Source organism: Chiloscyllium plagiosum, chromosome 35 (assembly GCF_004010195.1).
Source record: "Chiloscyllium plagiosum isolate BGI_BamShark_2017 chromosome 35, ASM401019v2, whole genome shotgun sequence".
Lineage (NCBI taxonomy): Eukaryota > Metazoa > Chordata > Chondrichthyes > Orectolobiformes > Hemiscylliidae > Chiloscyllium > Chiloscyllium plagiosum.
Genome location: NC_057744.1, coordinates 41,278,712 through 41,298,145, shown reverse-complemented (window position 1 = coordinate 41,298,145; position 19,434 = coordinate 41,278,712). Strand labels below are relative to the sequence as shown.

The following is a 19,434-nucleotide window of genomic DNA, read 5'->3' as shown; positions in this document are numbered from 1 at the left end:
ATCTCCAGCATCTGCAGACCTCACTTTCTCCAACAACAACAACAGCACCATTTTTGTTGGTAGGTTTAATTACAAAGTCAGGGTTGGATTGAGAGTACGGAATGCAGTCAGTTCAGAGCGGTATAGGTTTGAATGGGTGACCAATGTCATGTTGACCATTCTCAATGAACAGGCTGAGAGCAGGTAAAAGGCCAGAGAGAGGGTCCCAGGTGGAGGGGGAATATTGGAAGCTGGTGAAGGGGATGTGTGGAACTTCCCACCTCACAGTCCCTTCACCCAGTACAGCCTGGTTCTGCATTCTTCCCCAAACCCACTATTAGGACTGCCTGAGCAGAGCCCTGTTTCCCCCCTCCCCCTACTCCAGCTCAGGGGACGGCGAGGCCGGGCGGATGGGTCCAGGAAGGGACTTCCGGGTTTTGCCGGCGGTGTGGGCGGGGCAAGGTCAGCGACATCCGGGGAGTCGGGGTTCGCATGCGCAGTGCGGATGTTGTTGGAGTGAGTGGTTGTGTGCTGCCTGTCTCCAGGACACCATGGGCTGTGATGGAGGTACTATCCCGAAACGACATGAGTTGGTGAAAGGGCCCAAGAAGGTGGAGCAGGTGAGGAGCGATGTTGTCCCATCGCGCCGGTTAGTGTGGCCTAGTCCCAGGCTTCCCGCGGTGTTTACTGGTCGGAACTGCGGTCGCTGTAGTGTCTGGTGCGAGGCCTGACAACTTGGGACTGAGGTCATACCGTCTGTCTGTTTAGCCAGTGGTGAGTGCTGACCAAGGGAGAGGGAAATTAACACCAGGCCTATGTTTATACTTAGAAAATTACCCTAAGGTCCATAGATTTTTTAAAAAAAAGTTTAAAAGCTATTTTCGATTGTTTTTACAGTGTTGGTGTACATGCTGAGTCTGAATGACAGCAACAATGAACTTGATGCTGCTTGTTTTGTGCCTTAGTTTACTCCAAGGGACTAACACTAATACTTTGTGTTGCATTATCATCATATTGGTTAATCCATTGGAAAAATGGTGTTTGGATACACAGTAGTTCAGTGGTCATATGTCATGTTGCACCTGCTCTATTGTAGCTAAAACATGAGCCATGAAAATCATCCAAGGGGTCTAAAAGAGTTGGCTTCATGGCCGACTAATGAGTAAAGTTAGATCTCAAAGGATTCAAGGTCAGCTTGCCAGTTGGCTACAAAATTGGATGGCACAGTGGTTTGCACTGCTGCCTCACAGCACCAGGGACCCAGGTTTGATTCCAGCCTTAGACAACTGTGTGGAGATGGACATTCTCCCTGTGTCTGTGTGAGTTTCCTCTGGGAACTCTGGTGTCCTTCCATAATCCAAACGTGCAAGTTTGACAAATTGACCATGCTAGATTGTCCATAGTGGTCAGTAATGTATAGGTTAAGTACATTAATCAGGGGTAAATGTAGACTCATAGGGTAGAGGAATGGGTCTAGGTGGGTTATGCTTTGGGGGTCGTTCTGAACTTGTTGGGCCAAATGGGCTGTTTCAACACTGTAGGGATTTTGATTCTTTGCAAATTGGCTTTCAGGTCAGGTGGTGGAGGGTTGTTTTTGAACTGGAGGCCAGTGATCAGTGGTGTTCCACAGTGATTGATATTGGGTCCACATTTGTTTGTCATTTATATAAATGGATTCGATAAGAATGGGGGAGGCATGGTTAGTTTGTGGATGGCACCAAAATTGGTGGTATAGTGGACAGTGCTGAAGGTTATCTAAGATTGCAAAGAGATCTTGATCAATTGGGTCAATGGGCTGAGGATTAGCAGATGGAGTTTAATTTGGATAAACACCAAGATATTGCATTTTGGTAAAACAAGGGTAAGGCTTATGCAACAAATAATAGGACCCTGGGTAGAGTTGTAGAACAGAGAGACCAAGGGGTTCAGGTACATAATTCTTTGAAGTTTGCGTCACAGGTGGACAGGGTGTTTAAGAAGATGTTTAGCACGCTTGCCTTCATTGTTCAGACTTTTGAGTGTGTAGGAGTTGGGACATCATGTTAAAGTTGTACAGGCTGTTAGTGAGGTCTCTTCTGGAGTAATGTGTGCCGTACTGGTCACCCTGTTATAGCAAGGAAAATATTAAATTGGAGGCGGGGTTCAGAAAAGATTTACCAGGATGTTGCTGGGAATGGAGGGTTTGTGTTATAAAAATAGACTAGATAGGCTGGGACTTCTTTCACTAGAGCATAAGAGGTTGAGGGTGACCTTTTATAGAGGTTTGTAAAATTACGAAGGGCATAGATAAGGTGAATAGCAAAGGTCCTTTCCCAATAGTGGGGGATTTCAAAACTTGTGGGCATATTTTTAAGCTGAGAGGAGAATTATTTAAAAAGAACATGATGGGCAACTTTTCCACACAGGAATGGTAACTGTGTGGAATGGACTGCCAGAGGAAATGGTGAACGGAGGTACAGTTGCAATGCTTAAGGCATTTGGATAAGTTCATGAATAGGAAAGATTTGGAAGGATTTGAGCCAAATGCAGGCAGTTGGCACTTGTTTAGTTTGGGACCATGGTTGGCATGGGCTAGTTGGATTGAAGGACCTGTTTCTATGCTGTATGTCTCTAGGATTAGACTCTATAGACTGATTATGATTTTCCAACATTCTTTAGAATCTAGAAGCTTTCCAGCAGATTGGGATCTAACATTATTTGAGTCCATTACAAACCAGAATATTGTTGGTAATCACTCACGTATATGATTGTCCACCTAGGAAATTCTGTGGTCATGGTTTCCGTGAGTATTTACGTGAGTTATGAGTCCGTTTGTAGAGCTGCATGTTTGGCAGGTGTTTCCAGCAGGTGAAAATATACTTTGGCCTTGAGATCGTTGGCTTTCCTTTCTGTGGTTCCTTTTCAGTATTTCCTCTTGCCGTCGAGTGTTCTCGAAGGATTGTGTTGCTTCGTAGAGGAGTTTCCTCCAAGTTGATTTTTTTCTGAATGAATGTTTCTGTCCCGTACAATTGATGAAGATAGCGAATAAGCCCTGCTCCTCCAAGTTTGAAAATCTATGCTGGAATCCTGTGCACTCCTGCAGCTTTTCCATTATTTGTGTGCCGAATGGAGGCTTCAACGTCAGCCGCACTGGTTGGGAGTCCGAGATCATCTTTTGAGGAGTTGGGGGATTTTCGCAAAAACGTATTTATTGACAATGATATCATAGTTGAGGACTTCTTTGAAGCATCCTCTCTATCAATAGCTGATTTTTTTTCTGTTTCTCAAGAGTGCCATCTTTATTCTGCACTGGTTGAGGCCAGGGGTATTGTGTCCACATGTTGCTTCCGTGCTACTGAGGAAACCCTGGGCATTGTGCTTATTGGCAAAGAGTTGAAACTCCTTAGCTTTCCAAAACCACAATTGGTTCTTGATTTCCCTAACTTTTCTTTGTAACTCCACCTTTGTTAGATGAGTTCTCATCTTTGTCTTGCTGGTGATGTTTCACTAGGCATGGAGAGCCTTCCTCTTTCCATAAACCAGCTACATAAAGGGAAACCAGTGGATGATTTTCAAAAGGCACCACAAAAAGATAATGTGGTATTCAAGGTAACAGCTTATGGAGTTGACAACTAATATATCAACTAAGATACAAGATTGGTAAATGGACAGGAAGTAGAGTAAGGATAAATTGAACACTTTGGGTTGGCAGTTTGTAATGAGAGGAATGGTGCAAGGATCAGTTTTGGAGCCTCAGCTATGTAATTAATGACTTGGATCAAGAGACTGAGAATGTATTTAATGGTATAAAACTAGGTGGAATGTCAGATGAACATGGCATAATGAGACTGGAAAAAGAGAGTGAAAAATGTGAGTTTAGTCACAGATGGAGTACAATGTGAGAAATATGAGGTAATTCAGTTTGGTATTAAAATAGAAAAGTATTGTTCTTATAAGGTATGATACTCAAAGACTTAGGTGAATACAGAAAACCAATTTGCAATAACAGTAAACAGTTAGGATGACAAATTGGTCATAGAAGACAGAGGGTGGTTGTGAAAAGGGGTAGTTTTCTGACTGAATGGCAGTGATGTTCTGACAGTGATACTCTACAAGGGTCAGTGTTGGGGTCTCTTGTTTGTAAGATATATAAATTATTTGGATGGAAATGTGGGTGGTCTGATTAGTAAATTTGCAGATGGCATCAAAATTGGAGGAGTTGTCCACATTGAAGAAGGTTTTCTAAGGATGCAGCAGAATATAGATCAGTTAGAAAGTTGAGTGGAGAAATGGCAGATGGAGTTTAAACTGGACAAGAGTGAGGCGATGCATTTTAGGTCAAATGCAAAAGGAAACTCTACCATAAATGACAATACCCTTGGAGCATTCATATTCGGAGGGATTTTAGGGTGTAAGTCCATAGCGACCCGAGAGTGGCAACATAAGTGACAAAGGAAGTAAAGAAGGCGAACGGCATGCTTGCCTTCCAACGATTGGAGGATTGAATGTAAAAATGGGCATGTTGCAGCTGTATGAAACTTTAATTTGGCCACATTTGGAGTACAGTAGCACCTTGACTTATGAACTTAATCCGTTCTGGGACCCAGTTCGCGAACCGAAAAGTTCGCGAACTGAATCAATTTTTCCCATTGCTCGGATAGCGTAAGAATGCTTGGACGGCTGTTCACAGCGCACGCGCCAAAGACGAACTGAATGAGATCACACGGGACCCAAGAGCTTTTGTGTTCAACAAGTGCGTAGCAAAGCAGAACAATGAGACCACGTGGTTGCACACTTCTTTCTCTGTCCATATTTGTGTCTTGTCTTTGTTTGTGCAGGAATGCAGAAGGATTAAAGTACAGCTTGCAGTTTAAAGTAGCAATTCATTTTTCATTTTTTGCCATTAGTAGAAGATTAGTTTGGCTACAAAAAAATTATTACTTGCTTGTTCATGACATAAACATGGTGTGTATTTTTCTAACCTGAATTAGGTAGGTAAATTGGGCAATTGGGTAATTTAATTAATTTTCATATCTGTGATGATGCCAGAATACTTGTACTTAGGAATGCGATCCTGTACAGAGGTTTTATTTTAAAGGGCCCACAGACAAACATTTCTAGTACTTAACGACTGCTGTAAATTGTACTACATTGTTACCACTTGCTTGCAAATCGACTTGTGAATGGACTCAAGAATGGAAACTGTTTGCACCCAAAACTGCATGTAGAATAGAGCAGTAATACCTATCTGGGGAAGCATGGCACGTTCATTGTTTTCTAATTACATGACAATCATTTGGAACTTACTAAAACAAAAGTGGTGATTTGTACATTTATATGGTATAAAATAAATTAGTTTAAGGAATTGTCTCAAATGTTGTTGTTTTCCAGCATTACACAGCTTCCTTTCAGAGAGTTTGAAGGAATTCAAAACATTCAAGCATCCGGTTCAGATTACAGGTTATTGTGACTGGTGCATCCCATTGTGATCAAATTAATTCAGAGGATGTGCACATCATTGGCAGAGCAGAATTGTTGTTTCGTAATTGCTCTTGAGAAGTTGGTGTTGATCTGTTTCCTTGAATCACTAGGCTGAAGCTTCTTGTGACCAATAAAATGCTCTCTCTTTGATCCGTTTGTCCTACAAATTTTCCATTTCATGTTTAGTTTTAAGTACTTTATTATACCATCTGGTGTGGTTCATGGCATACTGGTATGTTGAATTGTACCTGAAACATTGCCTACATCCTGATAATTTCTGGGGTTCATTCTCTTCTTCTAAAGTCCAAATTCTTTTTGCTTCTCGATTATCAATCGCACTTCCGTCCTCATTTCTCTTGTTAAAGTTTCCTTTCATACTGTGCTCTGTATCTAGATGGTCTTGACAATTTCATATTTGTATCTTCTACTTACTTTTGTATGCCATTTGCCCCTTTTTTTTCTACAAACATTGCTGGAAAGAAATGAATTCCTCAAACTTTTTCTTTAGTGCCTGAGTGTATGTTTATCTTCAAATTTAATACCTGTCAAGACAAGAAGTATGTCCATAGTCAATATTTTCATACAATCCATTAACTTGACTACCAGTGCAGATTATGGAATTTCCAAATAAAATTCTTGCTGTTTTGCATTCTGTCTGCTGAATTCCATCATGTATTCTTCCTAGGTATTTCTACATTATCAAAATTTGACCACACGCCATAAGCAGTCAATGAATCATTTTGGTATTCAACAAAGTTAACCTGTCAAAACACTCCTTGTTCAAATGATCAAGTTCCAACTTCAAAATGCCGCTTGTTGAAAGGCCTATGGCCATAGGAATAGGGCTCCCTCGGGCTATACATTAGCATGAAGTGAACTTTATAAATATTGAGTGTAATTATAAATACAGTGAGTAAGCAATGTACAACGTTGGAGCAACTGAGTTGTAATGACTGTGTGCTTTGTACACTAAGCATAAATTTTATGAATAAAGCATACATTTGGAAAAAAAATTGAGTTGTTGCTTAAATTGTTTTATAGTTGGTTAGATAGGAGAGCCGGAGTAGGCCATATGACCCTTTAAATATGATGGCTGATCTGATTGTGGTCTCAACTCCACTTTCCTGTTCCTCACTCTGTAACCCTTGATTCTGTTTTCTGTCAAAAGTCTATTCAACGCAGAATAAATTCAATGATTCAACCTCCTTTATTTTCTGAGAAGGAAAATTGCACAGATTGCTGACTCTCAAAATCTTTTTCATCTCCATCATAAAATCGAGACTTCCACTTCATCTGTGTCCCCCTAGTTCTCCTCTCTATATTCCTTTCAAATTCCCTCAAGCTTTTGTATGCTTCAGTATAACCACTACTTGTTCTTCTAAGCTGCATTGTGGAAACTGGTGAACCTGTTTTCATATGATAAGCCCTTCATCCCAGGAATGAGTTGGGCTTAATCTCATCTGAATTAGTTTCTAATACAATTATACCATTCCTCAAATAAGCCCATATTTAGTCACCACTCCAGGAGTATTCTCAAAGCCTTGTATTGTAGCGGTAAGGTGAAGGGAGGTGATGCATTAGCGGTACTATCATGAAACTATTCGTGCAGAGACCCAGGTAATGTTCCTGAGACCTGTGTTCGAATCCCATGGCTGATGGCGGAATTTGAATTCAGCAAAAATGTGGAATTGAGAGTCTAATTTTGACCTTGAAACTGTTACTAATTGTCAAAAAGCTATCTGGTTCACTAATGTTCTTTAGGGAAGGAAGTTGCCAACCTCATCCAGTCTGGTTTACATGTGACTTCAGACCCATAGCAATGTGTTTGACTGTTTACTGTGGTAATTAGGGATAGGCAGCAAATGCAGGCCTAGCCAGGGATGGCCACATTCTATGAATGAGTAAAAAACAATCCTGCTTCTGTTAATGAAAGTGAGTTTTGAGAAGATTTGTAGCTCAGGTTGAGGTTCTGGATGTAGGTTTGCTCATTGAGCTGGAAGGTTCATTTTCAGATGTTTCGTCACCATACTTGGTAACATCTTCAATGAGCCTCTGGGCAAAGCGCTGTTGATGATTCCTGCTTTCTATTTATGTTCACTAAAGAGGAGGAAAACAACAACAAACTGCCATTTCTAAATGTCACAGAGCGAACAGTCATTGGGGAACTTCAAACCAGCGCCTACAGGAAAACAACACATACGGACCAAATATTGAACAACAGAAGCAGTCACCCTCATATCCACAAAAGAAGCTGCATCAGAACATTATTTCAATGAGCCACCACATACTGCAGCACAGAGGAACTACCCAGAGCAGAGGAAAATCACTTATACAATAGATTCAAAAAGAACGGGTACCCAATGAACACAGTCTGTAGATTTCTCAGCAACAAACCCAAACAAGCAGACAAAACACATCCAGAAACCTTAACCACTCTTCCCTTCATTAAAGACATCTCAGAAATGACTGCCAGACTACTCAGACCCCAAGGCATCATGGTGGCCCACAAACCCACCAACACACTAAAACAGCAGCTAATGAACTTGAAAGACCCTGTACAGACAACAAGCAAAACTAATGTCATTTACAAAATACCATGCAAGGACTGTAACAAACACTACATTGGACAAACAGGCAGAAAACTAGCCACCAGAATACATGAACACCAACTAGCCACAAAACGATACGACCCTTTGTCAGTAGTATCCTTACATACGGATGAGGAAGGACACCACTTCGATTGAGACAACACATCCATCCTAGGACAAGCCAAACAGAGACCCACGCGAGAATTCCTAGAAGCATGGCATTCCAAGCAGAACTCTATCAATAAACATATTGACTTGGACACGATTTACCACCCTCTGAGAAAAAGAACAGGAAATAACATTACAGGAAATGACATCACCAACCCAAAGAAACCCAAACCTATAAATAGAAAGCAGGAATCATCAGTGCTTCGTCCTGAGGCTCACTGAAGATGTTACCTAGTATTGTGAAGAAACGTCCGAAAATGAACCTTTACACTGTGGTGTAAAATTCCAAGCAGTGGAATGTGGTGAAACGGTTAAAAATTATGTCCCAATACATGTGTGAATCTAACCGGAATGGAGGTGTTGCTTAGTCCCGTGTGAATCTTCTTATCTGTATGTAACCAGAATGGAATGTGTTTTTTAGCCTTGCTCTGCTGTTCACATGAATGTTTATATCTGGAAGGGAGTATATCAGCTGGAAAAGTCTCCAGTTCGGTGAGTCTGCTCCGGGGTTACGTTTAACCGCCGAGCGTGGGTTGTTGGCAACCGCTCTACGAGAACTGACGGCTCCCAGTTTTTGTAACATGTGGAGTGAGTATAAGCCAGACCCGTTGTGCGACACTGCGGGGAATAAAATGCCCATATTCTAGCAGTCTCGCCTCTTGGTCGTTTGTTCTGTGTCAGACTACTCTCCTACGAACCTGACCTTGAGAATTTTTTTTAAAACACCAACTCAGCGAGCGAACCTACATCCAGTTAATGAAAGTACTAAGGACATACATTGTCTTAACTTTAGTAAGAAAGTAATCCAAGTCCACATAGTTACTATTTTCCTTCCTTGTTCTTTTAGGTTCAGTTTCAGAGAATAGTGGATAAATCTACTTTGAAGCTTCACATTTTGACTCAACCATCCTCTGCTGTTAATGCAGTACAGAAAAAGATAAAACAGAGTTCAGGTCCACACTTTTTAGTGACAACTTTATTTCAGATAACCACATTGCATATAACTCTCACCACATTCGTGACTATATTTTTACAACCCGTGCTCACCAAATTAATCATTTAACTAATTTATCTATCGCCTGTTCCTTGCTCCTTAAGTCTCAAGTATACCTTCAGACATTAATGGGTAATAACAGTGAACGTTCTGCAATCATAGCAAATATCCGCACTTCAAACCTAATGATGAACTTGAAGATGGTTGGGCCTAAGACCACTTCAATGATATTTTGGAGTTGAGATAATTGGGGTTCAACAACCAATGCCCTCTGTGTGTTAACAATAACTTCAAGAAGAGGTTTTTCCTTGTTTCCCAGGGACTTTGATTTTGCTTAAGCTCACAACAACTTATAGTCCAACAGGTTTATTTGGAATCAAGATCAGTTACCCTCCGGTGACCTCCAGAATTCTGTTCTTTTGTCCGTGTTTGGATCACGGCTGTGATGAGGACGAGAGTTGAGTACCATGGAGGGACCTAAGTTGAGCAGCAGTGAGTTGGTACTTGCCATGCAAGGGTAGAATTGCCACGTTCCTACTGGATTATAGGACAGCTGTCTCATTGGATAGAGAGATGATTTGGTGGTGGTTTAACCTAATGGTCCAGTCAACCCAGCTAACTGACCTCTTCTTGCTAAGTAAGTGATTGGGCATATCTTGACAATTGTTTTGTATTGTTGGATAGATGACCAGTTGCCTATATATGCAAGGCAGATGCCAGAACACTTAGAGATATATGTAAGGGAAGAATTGGCAAGCTGGGCCTCTTATGTCTTCAAAAACAAAGGCTAATCGAGATCTTTTAAAATTAGGAAATGTTTTGATTTGAGGTATAGTATGTTTCCTATTTTGGGGAAGATCACTGCAAAAGGTCATCAATATATGGTTCTCACCAAGAAATCCACTTGGGAATTCAGAAGAAACTTTCTTCGAAATGTATCAATGCATTTGTGGGAAGTTTGCCAAACTGTGAGAGAGAGAAAGGGAGTGGGCCATGATCGAAGTTTAAGTGAAGAATGATACATGAAAGCTTCAATGGAGCATAAGTACCGGCATAGACTGGTGAGATGCCCTAGCTTCTTTGAGGCATGCATTCCAAGTATTGCTACGAATAACACCGTACTGCTTTAGGGTCGGCTTATAGGTATGCTCCTTCCCACCTGCAGAGCAGGCTCAGGAATGGTGTTGGTGGAGCTTTGACATTGGCTGTATGGTATAATTTGGTGACTATGATAGTGTCCGGCTTTTAGTTGACTAGGCTGTAGGGTAGCCTTCTAATTTTGGCACAAGTCTCAGCTATTACTGAAGTGGTTTCCACACAGGAATGGTTACTGTGTGGAATGAACTGCCAGAGGAAGTGGTGGATGTAGGTACAGCTGCAATCCTTAAGCATTTGGATAATATCCTCGATAGGAAAAGACTGGAGGGATATGAGTCAATTGCAGGCATGTGGGACTAGATTAGTTTGGGATCATGATTGGCATGGACTAGTTGGACTGGAGGGTCTGTTTCCATGCTGTATGACTCTCAGACTCTATAGACTTGTGGATCAATTGGGGTGTGTAGTCATTGCTATTTCTAAAGTTTCGGCCAATGCCGGTTGGTCTGTCTGATTGTATTTGATTTTCCTTGAGTGGTTTGATACAATTGAATGAATATTTTGATGAGATTTCTCTCAGGGCAGATGCAGCAGGAACCGAGTTGTCGGCGATGTATGTTTAAATTTTCTTTATTGAAGAAATTTAATTAAGTGCATTGCCCCCTTAAAGTATTTACATGAATGCAGTACCTTAAAGTGGCTGACTTGCCACCTGCATGGGACATTTGGGTTATTGGATAGCTAGATGGAACTTTGGAATGGGAAATGTGGTTGAAGAGGGATGGCCAAAATTGTGATTGATGTGATTTACTTGTGACCAATTTGATTTGGATTTTTCAATTTTGTTAATTTAGGACAATTTAGTAAATTAAAGCCTTTTTATAAATGTTTGTTTTGGGATATTCGTTTTGAGGGTGTGTAGTAGGTGTCATTCTCCTCTTGTGCACAAACTTGGTCGTGCTTTATTTGCATAAATTTGTTTTTTTTTTCAGGTTGACAAAAATGCTGCATTAATTGCTCGCTGGAACTACTGTGCGATCAGTCAGAGACCTCTGAGGAAACCCATAGTCGCTTGTGAACTTGGCAGGTAGGAGTTAACTTAGGGTATAGTCAATTGGGCATGTTCATCAATTGTCTTCCATTCAAAATGCGTTATAGGTGGGATTTTTGTACACTTATTGATACCTGTCTCTGATGTCTGTCTATGATTATTTTCCTGCTATGCAATTCTTAGCCAAAGATTCTAAATGGAATTTTTGTAGTAGTGGTGCCAAGAATGGTGTACTCCTCACGATTCATTGACTGAAATAATTAGGATTCTGTCCTTGCTGATGCTGAGGAATTTTAAAACTTAGAAATGCAGGATTAAATGGGGCATGTGTCAATCTTTCAAAGTGAGTGAAATCACTTGTTGGAAGATAAGTTTGTGGTCTCACATTGAAACATGGCCGAGGAACAACAGCAGAATTTCTTTCAGAAAATATTCTGAGGTTCTTTGAATAGCACTGTTAGGGATGGTTTCCAGTATTTTAATCCAGCAGCAGTGAAGGGCTGGTGATATTCCCAGTCACCATGGTGTCTGACTTGGAGGGCAATTTCCAGGTTCAAATCCATCAGCTTCTCATGACCAAGCAACCCTCTCAGCTGAGAGAAAATTGAGGATGGATAACAAATGTCGACAATCCATGATGAAGACATTTTAAAAAAATTTTACATGGTCGATCCAATTAAATATGAAAATTTGATATGATTCATTGAGGATTATACGAGATTCTTAAATTGTGTCTTGTTATAAATGTTCATTGCTGGGACTTGTATAGTGTGCATGATTCTTGCCAACTATTAACTCAAGCCTGAATGTTGTGCTCATGATACATCTCCAACTGTTGCAACAATTTTGCATTGGTCTAAATATGATGCCAAAGACAGCCTCTCTCAGCACACTGTTGGAAATCAGCTCTTGCATTCATGTTTGACCAAGACTGTAACAAGGCCTAGTGCTGAGTAGTCCCAGTATAACTCAAACTGAGCAGAGTCTTGCTGAGTAACTTGATAGAATGGTTGACAACACCTTCAGCCACTTTGCTAATGATTAACAGTAGACTGATAGGCCATTATCCATGTTGCGTTCTAGTTGGACAATGTTCCACATTGTCAGATAGTTGGCAGTGTTGTAACTGTTGAAACAGTTTGGTTGTAGGTATGGCTAGAGCTATAGCAGAAGTCTTGAGTACTGTCCCTGAGATGTGGTCAGGACCCATATCCTTGCGTCGTTAGGCATTCTTGATGCATGCAGTGAGTTGAATTGACTGAGGACTTATCTCTGACGCTGGAGAACTTAGCGGGAGGCCAAAATGGATCATCTATTCAACACTTCTAACTGTAACTAGTTTCAAATATTTTGCACTGACATAGATTCCCCCCTTACTCAGCATGAAGCTTTTTATTTGGCTTCCTCATCCATTTCAGTGTTCAGTTGTCCAACTTCCTTCACAACTGCATGTGACAGAGTTTAGATCTGATCTGTTGCTCATGGGTTTGATTAACACTATTATATCAGGAATAAAAGAATGACTAGGGTAGGAATAGGTCCAGTCAAGGATAGTAGTGGGAAGTTGCGTGTGGAGACTGAAGAGATTGGGGAGACACTGAATGAATACTTTTCGTCAGTATTCACTCAGGAACAGGACATTGTTGTCGATGTGAATACTGAGTCACAATTAAGTAGAATGGATGACTTTGAGGTATGTAGAGAAGAGGTGTTGGAAATTCTGGAAAGGGTGAAAATAAATAACTCCCCTGATGGCATTTATCCTAGGATTCTCTGGGAAGCAAAGGAGGAGATTGCAGAGCCATTGGCCTTAATTTTTATGTCCTCGTTGTCTACAGGAGTAGTGCCAGAAGACTGGAGGATAGCAAATGTGGTCCCCTTGTTCAAGAAGGGGAGTAGGGATAACCCTAATAACTATAGGCCGGATTAAGGGTTGGTAGGTATAGGACAGATGTTAGGGGTAGGTTCTTTACTCAGCGAGTCGTGAGTTCATGGAATGCCCTGCCAGTAGCAGTGGTGGACTCTCCCTCATTATGGGCATTTAAGCGGGCATTGGATAGGCATATGGAGGATAGTGGGCTAGTATAGGTTAGGTGGGCTTGGATCGGCGCAACATCGAGGGCCGAAGGGCCTATACTGCGTTGTATTCTTCTATGTTCTATGTTTTTGTTTCTGCTGTCTAGCATCCATGTGGTCCTGTCTTGTACGTTCCCTTGATTGGAACCTCATTTTTAGGTATGCTAGGTGCTGTTCCTCGCACACCTTCCTCCACACCTTGTTGAGCCAGGAGGAGTGAAGCATATGCTGGGAAATGAGATGACAGGTTCTGGTTGAATACAGTTTTGTTACTGATGTCATACAGTGCCTGATGGATGTCAGATATTAAGATGTGTGTTAGTTCACATCTATTATCTGCTCAGGATACCTGCAATCTGGTATGCTTTCCTTGGATAGGTTTGGAAGCTACCCATTGTGACTGGACCAGAGGGGACCCCATTGTGTCAAGGCTGATTAGGGAAGTTTCTGTACTTTTTCCAGGAGTATATTGACTTCTTTGAATGTTTTTGAGTCCGTTTTTTATTTTTTCTGGGTTTCTATAAATCTATGAAAGAATTGATTGAGATCTTTGTCTCAATTTGCAGTCTTCGCAGTCATCCCAGATAGACGTCCATGATTATTTGGAGCTGGATGTCTTGATAATCCCACTGAAATGCAATACAAAAGTAAAATTATCTTTTGGACAGCTTCAGTTGTCCTTTTATTTCAATGGTTTAAAATCAATTTGCGTTTCCTTTCCAAGTTCAACTCCTTATATTTCTAACTGCAATTCTATATCTGATGCTTAGCGTTTGGGATTGACGCTCTGTTTGACTGATCACTTTTTACATTTTAGATTGTACAACAAAGATGTTGTCATTGAATATTTATTGGACACATCTCCAGAGAAATGCATTATAGAGACTGCAGCACACATTAAGAACCTTAAGGTGAGTCTATCACTTGATAACTTAACAATGCATAGCCATAATGCTGATTATCTATTCTTGTTCAATTCTTTGTGGATGTTAGTGTCACAGTCCTTGAGCCACTACAGTCCAGTTGCGCCTCCTATTGGGAATGGGGTTCTAGGATTTTGACCCAGTGATAGCAAGCAAACAGCAGTACAGTTGTAAGACAGGAGCTGTAAAACTTGACCTTGCAGGTAGTGGCGTAATTTCTTTTGTTGCCAGCCCCTAAGCAGGGCTTTTCAAGGGTTTGAGTGAAGCAGTGACTTAATTAAGAAACAACTGAAACTGGATACCTATTAAGTGACTCTGGCCTTTTGTGTTAGATTGGGGGATGTGTATTGAGATGGATAGACAATTGGTTGACAGAGAGGAAACAAAAGAATTTATGGGTCCTTTTAAAATTGGAAGGCAGTGGGGTGCCACAGGGATCGGTGCGAGGACCCCAGCTATTCACAATATATATCAATGATTTGGATGGGGGAACAAAATGTAACATTTGAATGGGTATATGAATAGGGAGGGTTTGGAGGGATTTGGGCCGGGTGCTGACAGGTGGGACTAGATTGAGTTGGGATATCTGGTCAGCATGGACGGGTTGGACAGAAGGGTCTGTTTTCGTGCTGTACACCTCTATGACTCTCATATCAAGTTGGGTGGGAGGGTGAATTCTGATGGTGCAGAGATCCTTCAGCATGTTCTGGACAGGTTGTGTGAGTGGGCATATCAATGGCAGATGCAGTGTAATTTGGATAAGTGCAAGGTTATTCACTTTGGAAGTAAAAAAGAAGAAGGCACATTACCACCTGAATGGCTGTAAAGTGGGAGAGGGAAGTGTACACTGGGATCTGGGTGTCCTTCTGTGCCAGTCGCTGAAGGTAAGCATGCAAGTGCAGCAGGCAGTAAAGAAGCAAAGTGGTATGTTGGCCTTCATTGCAAGTGATTTCAAGTACAGGCTGATTCCCGGGATGGTGGGACTGACGTGTGAGGAGAGATTGACTAGGTTAGGATTATTTTCACTGGAGTTAAGATGAGTGAAGGGGGAACCTCATAGAGACTTAAATTCTAACAGGACCAGGCAGGGTAGATGTAGGGATGGTGTTCCCAAAGGTGGGTGCGTCCAGAACCAGGGGTCACAGTCTGAGAATTTGGAGTGGACCATTTAGGACGGAGATGAAGAGCCATTTCTTCACCCAAAGTGTGGTGAGCCTGTGGAATTCGTGAACACAGGAGGTCGTTGATGCTAAATGTGTATTCAGGAGGAGGCTAGATATAGCATTTGGGGCGAACGGGACCAAAGATTATGGGGAGAAAGCAGGATTAGGTTATTGAGTTGGATGATCGGCCATGATCGTGATGGTTGGCGGAGCAGGCTCAAAGGGACGGTTGGCGGTTTCCTGCTCCTACTCCTACTTTGTGTTTCCGTGAGTACAAATTCGAATGGAATGCCAGAGTTAAATGATTCAAGGAGTTAAGCAAAGGAAGGGAAAGAAGTATTTGTTGCTTTTGTTTTTGCCTAAGCCTTTTCACTTTAAAGGAATTGGTTCTTGCTCTTGAACAGGACAAGTAACTGGTTTAATTGGTAAATATCTGGTAAGTGATTAAAGTTTATTCCTAAGGTTGGAAATAGTACAGCTGGTGGTAAGGCTAATACAATGTATAAAAGCATAATTAAGCATAAAGTTAAAAATAATAAATATGTAATTTCATAGAGCTCCTTGAGTATGGCAGGATATATAATGTGTCATGGTTGCAGCAGTTCCCAAACTCCAATTTGAGTAAATATTGACTACCCAAGTGTTTGAAGTTCAGGTTGCTTTATCTCAGAATTTGAACTGCAGACAGTGTAATATATCAATGAGGGATTCTTAGTACTAGGAGGTAGCCACACCTCTCAGAATTGGATTGTTTGATTCAGTCAGTGTTCAGGGGCAGGAGTGTATGACTGAATGAGGCAGGTAAGGGGACTCAGGGCAGTGCTGCAAGAACCTCAGCCCTTGCAATGATCCAATGAGTTTAAGATGATTTCATTTTAGGTGAGAGTGAGGGCTGCAAGATGAATGAGTATCCGAATATGGTCACATGCTGCCATATAAGCCACTTGAGGAGGTGAGGAGGTAAGGAGGAAGGTGGTAGAGGATAAAATAGTGAGAAGGTTTGAGACTGTTCTCTACAAAAACTATGAATCCCATTGGAACCAGGCTGGTGTTTTTATCAACTGTACAATTAGAGAGGCAAGAGAATTGTACAGACTTTATCTTGGATTGTGGACTGAACAAGACAGGGCTATTTAACAACAAATAACTGAGAAAGGAATTGCTGTACTTTTAAAAAGCAAGTTACTGAAACTCATTGTGGCTTGTGTTCACTCAGTTGTTTTTCAAGCAGTGAGGAATGGTGTAAGAGGAGACAGCTTGCTACCAGGATATGTGTACATTTGTCACAGGTTGCTGTTTTGGAGGAAGTTTGACCAGTTGTAGATACCAAAGGACAGTTTGACAACAGCTCTATGATTCCTGGGCGATTCAGAAGTTTGTGACTCTGATATAGCGAGATGCCATTACACCTCTGGAAAGGGAGGTGATGTTTTTCACTTTGCCTCGTGGTCACCCTCCATACTCGCACTTCCCCGCACACTCAACAATATGTCAGAAACTTGACAACTTGTGAACTAGTTGCTCTGTGCCTTCTGTGAAGAAGTGAACATTTGTGAAAGCAAGGGTCAGACAACTGAAGGACCTGGGGAAACAAAAGAAGCAAGGTTTGTGTAAAGATTTGTAGCTTGTTGCGGGTTGCAGTTGTTGTAGGTATGTTCACTGAGCTGAGAAGTTGGTTTGCAGACATTTCATCCCCTTTCTCAGTGATGCTCTCTGTGCTCTGGAGCCTCCTGTGAAACGCTGCTATACTGTTGGGTGGTTGGAATTTATTTGGCTTCATTCTTGGTGCTTCTGGTTGCTGGTTTCAGTTGTTTGTTGCAGTGGTCGCTGTATCCCATCTCATAAACTGGAAAAAAGAACTTAAACAAAAACTAAAATTTCTAAATTGTGGGCGGCACGGTGGCACAGTGGTTAGCACTGCTGCCTCGCAGCGCCAGATGTATCCCATCTCATAAACTGGAAAAAAGAACTTAAACAAAAACTAAAATTTCTAAACGTGGATCCAAACACTCCATACAATCATCACAGGAATTCCTGGACAACATCAAGAACATAAACATAGACAAGGACAAAACTATAGTTTCATTTGATGTAATGGACTGTTTATTTCAGTTGACAAAACCTTGGCTAATGTTTCCTTGGCTAATCTCCTGGATAAAACACAATAGATGACATGACAGGGGACCAATCAACAGGACTGCATACTTAAACTACTGGACTTGTGCTTGACAATGCTGTTTAATTCAGCAGCCAAATATATGAACAAATCAATGGGCACCTATGGACTCTCCCATCTCCAGGCTCATAGTAGAAGCTGTGATGCAAAGACGAGAACTTTGGATCAGATATATGGATGACACATTTATAATAATTAAAAGAACAGAAATTGAAGGCATACATCAAATTAGCAACACCATGCTCACAGGGATCAAATTTACTCGAGAGGATGAAGTTAACAATCAACTCCCATTTGTTGATGTGATGGTAAAAAAGAATACAGAATGGGGAATGCATAACAAAAGTTTTCAGAAAAGCACACACAGACCAGGTCCTGAATTTAACAGCAACCACCCAAGCACACACAAGAGCAGCTGCATTAGGACCCTGTTCAAAAGGGCTACAACACAGCAGCACTTCCGATCTGTCAAGAGAGGAAGAAGGACATCTCTACAAAGTCTTTGCCAAGAATGGATATTCCCTCAACTTCATCTGCAGGTGCCTGGCAGACAAACAATGCAACAAGGACATGCCATACGCAATATACTAATCAGTCTACCTTATATAAAAAATAATATCTTGGAACTGACAGCTAGACTTTCCAAACACTCTGATTCATGACAGTACATAAACTGGCAACTGTGCTCCGACAACTCACCAGAACAAAATACCCAACACCTGTCATGTGCAGGGCAAACATGGTATTCAAGATTCCATGTAGGGACTGCACGTATCACTATGGAGGACAACAGATAGACAGTAGCAATCTGCATTCATGAACATCAACTAGCCACTAGACGCCACAAGCTGCTGTCCTTAGTAGCTATACACAGATGCCAAGGAACATACATTTGACTGGGACAACAAAAATAATAGGGCAAGTCGGAGGACAGCTAGAGAATTTCTAGGAGCACTCGTCTATGGTCTCCATCAATAAACACATTGACCTAGGACGATATACTGACCAATGCAACGCATAACCGGAATCAGTGGGAGCGAAGCCAAATAAATTCCAACCAACACAGTACAGCAGCACTTCACAGGAGGCTCCACAGCACTGAGTGTGTCACCTAGAAAGCAGACAAAATCTTTGCAAACCAACTTCCCAGCTCGGCGAACAAACCCACAATGACGACAAACAAAAGGAACCTCATTTGAATCCTGAGGACTGTTGTTATTGAATTATTTTTCCACTCTTTTTTTTTCTCCCTCCATACACAACACCAAATTTTTAAAATTTGTTTGTGTGTAGAGGAGTTTTAGAAGGGGGTTAGAGTTTTAACTAGTAGAGATATATGTTGACAATGTTCATAGTTGTTTACCAATGGCTAGAATTTGTACATTTGTATTAAATAGTTAAGTATAGAAATCTGTTCCATTTTACTGTTAATCTGACTTTTAGAAAGGAGACTTTACAGAATTCCAAATGTTTAACTTTTGTGGTGACTCTGGGGCTAGCTCCTCGAACATCCCAGAAGATTCCCCTGGCCTCGGAAACACCATTAGCCATGCGGCTGATGCAGCTACCACTCCAAATGTTTAACTTTTGTGGTGACTCTGGGGCTAGCTCCTCGAACATCCCAGAAGATTCCCCTGGCCTCGGAAACACCATTAGCCATGCGGCTGATGCAGCTACCACCCCCACGCTGATTGATGATGTCACTTCTGCCCCCATCATGGCCACTCCCACAGCCACTTCCGCCCCTCACATCATCGC

The 19,434-nt window shown here is 41.5% G+C and overlaps 1 protein-coding gene across 2 annotated transcripts in view; it reads left to right on the top strand.

The window, feature by feature from the left end:
* The first annotated feature begins 456 nt into the window (after positions 1 to 456).
* Positions 457 to 19,434, top strand: part of rtf2 (replication termination factor 2) — a 155,776-nt gene continuing 136,798 nt past the window's right edge. Inside the window, exons 1-3 of one of the 2 annotated variants that reach the window (XM_043676979.1) lie at positions 457 to 599; positions 11,280 to 11,374; positions 14,232 to 14,325. In XM_043676979.1, the coding sequence (XP_043532914.1) occupies positions 531 to 599; positions 11,280 to 11,374; positions 14,232 to 14,325 (258 nt within the window). In that variant the 5' untranslated portion in view covers positions 457 to 530. The remainder of the gene's footprint in view (positions 600 to 11,279; positions 11,375 to 14,231; positions 14,326 to 19,434) is intronic. The other variant, XM_043676978.1, reaches the window with a different exon arrangement.